Source organism: Scatophagus argus, chromosome 11, assembly GCF_020382885.2.
Source record: "Scatophagus argus isolate fScaArg1 chromosome 11, fScaArg1.pri, whole genome shotgun sequence".
Taxonomy (NCBI): domain Eukaryota; kingdom Metazoa; phylum Chordata; class Actinopteri; family Scatophagidae; genus Scatophagus; species Scatophagus argus.
The window spans coordinates 17245535-17256388 of record NC_058503.1 but is presented as its reverse complement, the minus strand read 5'-3'; the positions used below and the strand labels follow the sequence as shown (position 1 = coordinate 17256388).

General features: G+C 38.2%; 1 protein-coding gene across 1 annotated transcript; it reads right to left on the bottom strand.

Annotated features, from left to right (window-relative positions):
- Positions 1–1079: 1079 nt before the first annotated feature.
- On the bottom strand, positions 1080–10847 carry spopla (speckle type BTB/POZ protein like a). The gene is made up of 11 exons (XM_046404617.1): positions 10740–10847; positions 9248–9365; positions 8529–8650; positions 8030–8181; positions 7759–7886; positions 6053–6230; positions 5501–5556; positions 5165–5287; positions 3279–3421; positions 3113–3166; positions 1080–2596 (listed from the first exon to the last, which is right to left on the bottom strand). The coding sequence occupies exons 2-11, from the start codon at positions 9323–9325 to the stop codon at positions 2452–2454; spliced, it is 1179 nt and encodes a 392-aa protein (XP_046260573.1). The 5' UTR covers positions 9326–9365; positions 10740–10847; the 3' UTR covers positions 1080–2451.
- Positions 10848–10854: the final 7 nt, after the last annotated feature.

Sequence of the window (10854 nt, the reverse complement as noted above, 5' to 3'; positions counted from 1 at the left end):
TCATCATCAGTGGTAAAAGTCAGATTTTGCTGCTTGTTTTCAGTTCGCTGGAATGGGAAAAACAAAAATGCCAATATTATCCCCAGAGATAAAAACATGTTTTTGTTGAATACATGCATTAACTCTGTCTGCAAACACTCTCAATCCACAAATGCTTTCTCTAACGATAGGATCACATGCACTCCACAACTGGGTTTGACAAGTGCCTGACGCTTTACTCAGTTTGTCAACAACTCCTCACCCATCCGTCCTCACAAAGATGAATCCCAGGAAAGTACAATGGTTAAAAAAAGCATCTTGATCATAAAACTTCTCCTGGGATGCGGAGGACCACAGAAAATTAACAATATCTCTGTTATGGCTCTTCTTAATCGTGGAAATGGTTTAAGTTAACACTCTTCTTCGGCATCATGACAAAGGTATTCTCACATAAGAACTTACCAAGCCCATATTTAAATTCAAGCCTCAAATGTTCTGTTCCCATGTCATTACCCACAACTTCTTTGAACAATTTCACTTCCTACAGTCCATAAGACATCAGGCATCTGCACCTTCAAGCGTTACAGTTAGTAGAGGGAAGCGAAAGAGGAAGACAAAAGGTTGGAGAGGCGTCCTAAAGCATAGATGGTATCAGGTCTTTTCCTGAGATCTGTGCTGAGGGGCGGATGAGGATCAGCAAGCTGCCGATGAAGACGTTGCGTTCCGGCAGGACACAGCGGTCTCGCGTTCACTTTAATTAAAGCTTGTGCAGAGCTTTCACACATAAAACAAAGGGGGAAAAAAGTCTTTGTGCTGTGAAAGGTTTGACATTAAACATGATACTATGCTAATGCAGTTTAAGAACTCTTTCTTTTGATTATCACTGTGTTGTTGTTTTCTAATCTTCTATTTAAAAGAAAACCACTGGAGAGAAAGACGGGTAGAGAGGGAGAGACACCTCAGCCTGACATCCACATCCATTAACATTATCATTAAAAAGAAAGTGTAGATAATAATCACCCTTCCTGAAAACTGAAATCTCTTGTCACATTGATTTAAACAATCCCCAGCGGGGAGAAGAAAAAAATGGGCTACTTGAGACTGCTGGAAAATGGTTTAATGGGTTAATGCAGGCATTCTTGCAGACAACAACTTCATCTTTTTTGCTCCCAAACAAAAGAGGTTTAACATCTCAACATGACGCTGAATGATGAGTAATATCATGTAAAAATGATGTTTCTCTTTTAATTTACAAAATCCTCTGAAGTGTCGATCACACCACGCTACATACGAGACGAACTGAATAAACATGACAACCCCCCTTTCAAACACAGAATAACATTGCCAGTAGAAGTGATGCTCAGCATCCTACAAATATCCAAGCATGTTAGAGGAAATTTTTTTGCACATACTCAATTCATTTAATTCTGCACAAATATGTCAGATAATTGCAGAAAATAAATTGTTAAAAACAAAATTGGTACTTGGACACTTTCTTTGACAATAACATGACCATGCATTAGTCTCTCCACTTTTAGTTAACCACAATATATTGAGAATATATAATATTTGCAAGTTGGCGATACTAAGGACAGAAAATTCTCAAAATTGAATCTATAACAGTTCACAGACGTATGATCTGGAATATGTTGTCCAAAAATGGGAGACTGAGTAAATATTTCCATATATTTCCAATGTTTTAATATATTAGGGCCAAAGTATAGACACTTTTCCATCTTACATGTATCATAAGGATTGACACTGGATCGTCATAATGGCAGATCACATTTTTTTTTCCCCCCACAATTATGCAACAGACTTTCTTGTACACTGGTCTTCTGAAGATGGTTCAACTGTCATTTACATAGAAATGGTGCCATCAATATGGGGCATACACATTTTTTAAAAAGTGTAAAGAACTGACCTTGCACTGAAAGTGTTCATGCCTTTTAATGTCTAGTCACAAAACGGGCTAAACATTACAAATATATAATATTTCCCACTTAGTTAAACCTTTGTTACGTTCCTATAGAACTCCATATCAAAATGACTATTCATGGGAACTAGTGCAACCTGGAGGAGGCCTGGTCTTTGTGACAAGGCAGGCACAGAGTAAAATAGACAAAGTACTCTAGAGTAGCTCCAGAGCAATGGCAGATATATTAAGGCCATTTCCAAAATTACAGGAAAAAAAAACAGTAGCAGTCACCTTGACTTGCTACCCAGGCTGAACAGAATTCAGTTGGGGCAGCAAAGCAAGCAAGCAACACCAAGTTTACCAATTTTTTCCCAATCTGCTGATGTCAGTCATCCACGTGCCAGCCTCCCCACATCCTTGGCCAGGAAGCTCCACTCTTCTTTATTTCAAGTGTGTTCAGTTTTGGTGGAAATAAGAGTGGTTCCCTCGCTAGTCCTTCCATTGTAAACCCATGCTTCACACCGCCAGTACAGTCCTGGGGCACAGTCAGGCAGTCAAGACTGTTTTAGACGCTTCCTGGGAAGACCAAAGGGTGGGCACTGTGCTGAAGCCAGGGCACGAAAGGCCTCGGCTACCAAGTGAGGATGGGACTGGATCATTGACTTCCAGCCTGCAGTCTCCATTATATCTGTAGCATGACTGTAAGCACAGGCAAAATGAAGTTAACACTGAGACATGAGAATGTGCACATTAAAAATCAATAAACACAAATGAGACTGTAATGACAAAGCAAATAAGGAGGACTTGATTTGTGGGTTGCGGGGTAAACTTGAAAAGGGCCATTAATGCCGTCTGCGCATAAGTCGAAATGAATGCCGGATTAGAAATGCCTTCACTGGTTGAATACAACAAAGACAGAAATAAGTTCAACATTTCAAGGTGCCCTATGACAACACACTAAATCATCTGAAAGAAAAACTTCAAACAGCGACCACCTCCCTTCTTCTTAAAATTCTGCAAATATTCGATTTTCAGGGTTTATCCAGGTATGAGTCTATTAATAACTTGGATACAAAGATATGGAGCTTCAAACTGAAAAGGCAAATAGCACTCTGTCTGCCCGGGCTAAAACAATGAATTCTAATGCATCTGGTAGGGGGAAGAGATAAGAGTGTGTTATTAATCTTGTGTCACATATATCAGCTAATTACATACTTGCTATTCCAGTTCTTTCCATCTTTACAGCCCAGCTGTCTCAGGACACTGCACCTATGGCAAGGAGATAAAAAGGTAAGCATTCAGGGCTGGTAAACAGAAATGGCAGCAGGAATTTATCACTGGAGTTTTTTTTCTTTCTTTTTTTTTTTTTTGCGATACTTGCCTGTTGATAAAATCTATGGCTTGTGCTTTGAGCTGCTCGGCACTGTGCAAGTCTGCTAGGATGAGGGTGTCGGCCACATTCTCCACTGAAAGGCTGTTGCACAAGGCCTCTTCACACATGACCTTTAAACGCTCGAGAGCGTACTGGGGAGGGGGGTTCAGAGGGGAACACAAAAGCAGTGGTTACACCCTGAATGCACAGCGGATCCCACCCCCCTGTATCTTGAGGTTTTGTCTCCACCAAAACGTCCAATCGGCTCCTGTAAGATCTACTCTAGTGTTTAATTAATTACCCCATTTGCTTACTACAGTAAGGCTGTAGCTCATCCATCAAATCTGTGATCAGCACAATATCCATTATACAGTTGTGCATATCTGAGTCTGTGAACTAGTCAAAGGTGTTTAGAAAAGATCTGTGAGCTTACAGGAGGATCTTTATCTTGGTCCAAAAATATTACTTTAGGCATACAGCATGCACTGATCGTTGATAAAACTTAATGTAAGCTCTTCTGCAAATATAATGAATAATAAAATGACCAGATGGAAAGGCCTATTTCATATCACATTTTGAATTATATACTTGACAAATAAATATGTGCTTGCTCAAATTTGATTATTTTTCTCCTATTTGAAATGCTTCTGTACAGAATGACAGTGTACCAGTGGTGAGGACACTCAGTGTATACTTACAAACTATTTTAATCTGCTTGCTTTTCTTTTCTCCACACACACCCTTACATCTCTGCTGTGCACACACCAGCTTGGCCTGCCTCCTTCTGTTTCTCCCTGCATCTGCTCTTGACTTTCTATGCCAGCAGGATGTTTTATGACAGTCAAAACGCAACAACACAGCTCCCATTCTGGATTTTTTTCCACCCACAATTCAGTTTTCCCAATAGCAGATGAGCAGCGTGTGGAAGACCCTCATCGTTAAACGTGTAAGGTATCAAACCTCTCCAAACCAACAATCACTGCAGCCAGTGGCACCTATGTGTTTTTCAAAAACCAACAGCTTCAGTGGTCCAAAATTAAAAAGGAGACATCACAACACAATTAGCACATTTGTCTTGTTTTTTTTTTTTAAGATGTCATTAAAGGGCTGACATCGCTGAGAGACGCTTCCTGTCCCTCATTCAGCACTGCTTGCCACAGTATTGCTATAAAGCATATAATTTGTGGTGTAAAAAAAATTATACAATAGGGCATAATATGAAATGACTGAAGTTTTTTTTCTATAGCTGAACAATAGATATCATCATAGCACACAACACTTAACTATATTATTCATAGTTTACAATACTGAGATTCTGTTGCACAGATTGCAGGCTAACAGCTGTATAATTACACAACAGATCCACATTAGCCTTTAGCCTCGCCGACTTCCATCCAGTGCTGACTGTTTTGCCCACTGGAGGCTTCAAACACTCAAGCCCAAGATTTGGAGAAACAGCGAGGTACATGACTGCCCGATACTACAGTATATCACATCTAATGACTGTTTCAGCATTTCAGTGGCCTGATGATGAAAAAAAAATACATAAAAAAATAAAAAGTAAAATGAAACTTTTGAATAAAAATTCTCATCAAGGTGCTCACAATGGACTTTTCATGTGAATCACACACTGTGGTATTAAATGTCCTTGTACGTTTAAAATTTCACATAACCTCACTGACTAGCAGACTGACACTACGTGAACAAACCTGTGATGTAACCAACCAGATGACCATGCTGATTGGACAAACTGCTTGACTCTAACTTAGACGTACTGTGAACAATTGTCGATGATGATCATAATCAAACAAATTATATTTTAATAATTTTTTTTTTTTTAAAAAAAGGAGTGGAAGGTAGATGTTAGCCAATGTTTTAGTTACTTTGGTACTCACTTTATCTGCAGCTGCCAGCAAATTGTCTGCCATCTTCTCCAGGTTTGGGGCTTTTCCTGTATATATGAAGCCCATCATTTCCTTAAAGACATCTGGGTCAACGTCACTGATGTCAACACGATTCTAGAAGGGAAGATAAGAGATTTCTGTACGTCTTTCTCAATGAAAAACATCCACGAAACAAGACCCACTACCACCATGTAAGGACAAGGACACGTTTTAAACACGACAAAGTATTCTGATCAATAATTAGTGCAATACTGTGCTTTGTAGACATACATGAACTATTGGGGAAAACAGAACTCGTAACAAAAGGCAGCTGTAATTTATTCTTACCTTTTTACTTTCCTCCATTTCATGTTCAAACATTGCATTAAAGACTGGTGACCTCGCTGTCAAAGAAATAATGAATAGTCAATGTCATATTAAACACTGCAAGACCTAATAACACAGTGACAAATAAAGAAGCTTAAATAGAACACATTTCTTTTATGCATGAAAAACAAAGAACGTATTAAACACAAAACATCTATTGAACTATGACAGCCTGAAAATCTTGCAAAATCCGTATAGCAGCCACTTTGTCAGCATTTCAACCTGACTAGTGCAGCTGCCACCATGTCTAATGGACACAAGCTGAAGAGGAGAGCCAGCCTCTCAATCTCCCAGATCCTAGAGGCATCTGGGTCAAACAGGACCAAGCAGGGGTACTAGGCTGGATTAGCACCCACTGCAAAAGTAGGCTGCTACAAATCAAGCCAGGAATATAAACCCTCTGTAGCGCTTATGGCTTTCCTCAAAAGGGCCATTAAGAAGAGGTGTAGACATGACTACGGCCATTTCAGGAGAGGGGTGTATGTGAGTGTGCGCGGTGGAGGGGGGGCTCACCTGCAAGGATAGATTTGTGGGCTTTGAACTCCTGCCCTCTGACATAGAGGCTGCAGTCCGTGAAGCGTGAACACTCCCACAGGTTCCCCAAGTCATCGGACAGCTGACACTCTGGTACCTTCAACATGTTCATGTTGGACTGGCCCGAAATGTTAACGGAATCCTGGACAACGCTTACCTGAACATGGTCAAACATCACAAAGAGAACAACATGCTGAAGCAATATCATCAAAGTTAAACATCTTAACAAATCCAGCAGCAAATGTGTCTTACTACACTGGAGAACAATCCAACTTGCTCCTTTAAAATGCATTTTCAAGACAAAGGAATCCACAGTGGGAATGAATGCTTCTCACAATAGCACAAGTGCTTGAAACGCAAATTAATTAACTTTGCTGAAACATCTAATTGATGACAAGAGGCATTCTGTCTTTCATTTGAATGTAATTTGTTTATCACAGTGGTAATTTCCCTGAAATTGTTCAATCTTTTAGGAACTTTTGTCTGGCACGCTCTCTGTTCCTGGCAGTATTTGGCCAATTGCATTTCCATCAACATCAAAATACATCGGCACTTCACTTAACTTGTCCCTTGGAAGAACATTTTAGTTTAACATTATTCTTCCTGACAAACTGAATTCAATTATTTCGAAAAACAGGCATCATTGTAAATGACTTAAGATGGGGGAAGCTTTTCACTTTCTAAGAGGTTAATGCCATTTGAAGCAAATGCCAACAGTCTGTTTGTAGTTAAATGGCACTAGAGTGTAAACTGGTCATGACAAGAATTAAGAGACTCTAGAGTTGATTCACTTAAGGTAATATTAGGTAAACAGTGGTATGATTTCATACCTTCCATCAAAGATTCATAATTTGAATGCCACATAAAACACAGCAGCAGCTCAGTTGAGAGAGAGGCATTTTGTCATAGTACTGGTGTGCTATGTTGCAAAATGAGGATAACAGAAGCTAAATAGAAACACATTAAGACAAATTTCAAACAACAATTTCAATCATTTCCAATCAATTGGAAACCAACTGGCACTCCTGACAAGTCTACTGAGCTCCACGTCAACATGTTTTGCTAATCTAGTAAGCACAGAAAAGCATAAAGAAAATAACCAAATGAGAACACAAGCTCAGTGCCTGTTGTGCATTTTAAATCACACTTTTCCCCATAATTTATAATATACATGCTAATTACTCATCAGCAAGCCTATATGAATAAGACTCTAACTAGCTAGCTGAATAAGAACCAAAACTCTAGTTTCCTAATAATTTAAATCCAGACTCAAAATCATTTCCAGTACACATCACAACTTCAAACAGTCATACAGGAAGGTATGTGGATGGATACAGAATGTGTGGTAACCAAATTGATTTTTTCAGTTATTTTCATTATTGTTTAGTCTTATTTTCACAGTTAATCATGTAGTCAAGAAAATGTGAAAAATGCTCATCTCAATTTAGCAGAGCTCAAAGTGATGTTGTCAAAATTGCCTTTTTTGTCTCACCAAAAGTCCAAAACCCAAAAACTATTCATGTGCTTCAGTGTTTTACACTTTTGCTTGAAAAATGGATGAAACAGTTTATCATCATAATAGTTTGTGATTAATTTTCTTTTCACTGACTAATTGTTCCAGCTCAATGAAAAAAAATACTGCAATTCTTAGTTTGAGGAATCAAAAGTAAAGCAATAATATTTACCTCACAGAACAGGGTGAGCTTGTCATCTGGTAAGAGTCCATTGGCTTCATCAAGGAGGAAATCTCTCCTTATAAATTTTTTGAAGCCCCAGTCTTTGCCTTGTACAAACCTATATGCTCTTTGGCTTTCTGTAACAAGAAGAAAATGGTGCCAAGTGTAGATATTGTGTCTCTCTTGTTTGAAAGTTAGAAACAAAAATAAAAGTGGAGGTACAAAAATAAACAACAAAAATAAGTTTTTTGTGCATGTGATTCTGAATGCTCGTACTCACCCATCGCTTTTGTCTCCTCTCTTTTTGCATTCAACAAAGAAAACTTGAACTTTGCTCTGACTTCACTTTTTGGACAGCTAACAAGAAGTAAATACAATGACAGGTAATCTTTGCTTTCATCATCAAGTCCCTTTGGATTGACTCGCAGACACCTGGCAAGTGAACAGACAGCGCAGCACATCAGTAACGTTACACAGAAGACAGTCGTAACTACTTTTATCAAATAAGATGACTATGACGAGCCTTCAGGGGGATTCTGTGTGTAATTATCACTTATGTGCAGAGATCCCACACAATGACATTCATGTTTGTGCTGACGGAAATTCAAGAACATAAAACTGTATGTGATCAAATCTGACAGATCTATTGGTAAGCATGAACGCATTTTTACAAAACTCTGAAGGCCTACAATTATTCATGAACTGTCAAGGATTTTCATCTTAAACAGAAGCCTTGCAAATAAATGAATTGCACTGACAAGTCTTGCTTCAGTACTAACCATTTCATCTTGTCATTAGGGCCAGAGGAGAAGGTTGAGCTCTTCAAAACCTCCCCCATTTCTTCTCTGCAAAAACTAAAGTTGTTTATTGTCCACATGTAGGAAAACTTCACAACTTTGACCTTGGGATCATAAGAAAAAACAAAAACACAGGAAACCATCAGGACCATTTTTTTATCACACAACAAAAGAAAATGCTAAGACTTGGTATGATCTTTTGACCTCGTGACATTAATAACAAAAATGTTTCAGAATATAATTTCAAATACTCTGGTCAATAAACCAGTACAGTCTAAGACATTCTGACATGTTGCATTTCAACAAGTCACAGCTGGAGGAACAAGAAATTAATAAAAATTAATGATGTCTGAATTGCAATTAGCTGCTTTAGTTTCAGGATCCTGGTATTGTGCTTGCTGGATCAGTGAAACACTAATGGCTTACAGGGACACTCAAGCCATTGTTAATGTTACTGATAACAACTGAGCTGTTGCTACTATGACAAGTCAAATTACCTGCTGTGAAAAGTCCTATTAAAATAAATACTGAAATATAACAATAGGAGTAATACTTCAAAAACCAGTACTAAGGGCTTAGTAGTTTATAAAGAAAATTTCCCTATAGGAGGATTTGAAACTATTTAACAGATTATCAAAAACATAACAGATTCTATCACTTGTGCATAGAACATTCAGTGTGTTGTTTATTTATGACAATACCTGTGTGTAACACCAGCTCTCTGCCACAGGTCCACTTGACATCTCCCCAGGGGGAGGAGGGGTGGGAACCCGTGACATCACTGGTTTTGTGGTACCACTCACTCTCGTCCTTAAAGCACTAATCATTCAAACAAAACAGTAAGTAACGTTATTTTTTTGCACAAATTTAAAGCATAAATTACACACATGAGATAATTTCACCTCAACCATTTGAAATGCCTGGTCAGGATAAAGATGAAAAAATAGAGACAGTAAAATCCTGCACATGTGATGCATCAAAAATAATAGCTTACTGCATGAACAGGTCTTGTAATACAGACATGAACCTCTGGTAATTTCAACAATATGTATGCAATAAGCGTTCCACAAGATTTCAGAGAGGAGGGAAAACATCTTATCAAATCAGTCAATTCTAACACATTGACAGGAAATGATCAAAAATATTTCTAAGAACACGTTACTCTGAAATTCCTAAAAAGTATCTTTTAAATTCCCCATCACCCAAATACCTCAGACTAAATGAGTTGTAATCCAACCCTGCAACTCAATCAGTTTTTCTGTTAAACTGAAAACCTTCCAATGCTTGTCAAAAGTGAATGACTCCAGAGTGAGATGGAAAGCCTTTCTGAAGGTAAAGCTAGCTAGATTAACAACTTAAAACTCATTTACAACAGTGAATACCAAAAGGAAATGATAAATATAGAAAAATGGACTAAAAAAACTCTACAGATACATCATACAAAAAAAAAAATCAATGCATGAATACCTAAGCTTGAAGTCTGATTTATAAATGATGCATTGCAAGAGACAAGTCAACTTGTACAAAATTTAGCGATGACACGTGTACACTCATCCATGTATCAACCAAGCAGTCAGTTATTACGGCCAGCCGAGGATTATGGCGATTACAGCAAATGTGACCAATGCATGTTGTCTTAGTCATAACATCCACTTTTCATATGCAAAACGCAACAAAGGCTAGCTCTGACACCATCTTTCTTCCCAAGACTACACCTTCTTCCTGCCCTTGTCTCCTGTCATTTGATTTACATCACCTCACTATTTCTTTGAGTAAAACTGTGTACAGATAAAAAGTGTACAGATATAGGCATGTGTTCATTTGTGTGTATGTTCCCAGGGCCATCTGATTTCAGCTTTACCCCTTTTGTTTACATTGAAATCTTCATCTGCTGGTCTTTCCTTTATCAAGATTTAAATTCTGAGACAATGCGCAATCTGACCTTATGAAAATGCCCGTAGGGACCCTAAAATGAAGCTCTGGTGTCTTTGCTTATAAGTCAGTATTACTGATGGTATTGAGGGATCCTGAGCAAACAGACCTCAAATCGAGTAAACAGACATATGTTTGCAAGGGCAAGTTGAACTGTTCTGTAAAGTACACTTCTGCAAATGAATTGCCGTTATGCTGTAATAGTTCAATATAAAATCTGAATGACAAAGCATCAAAAAAGAACTTAAACGATCTCATCACCTCTTGAATAGATGAAAAGCACAAAGATGCAGTTTATCCTAAGTTATCACAGGATCCTTCATGGCCCCATCTTCATGTTGTCCAATCTAGAAAGAAAAGAAAAACATCAGGCAAT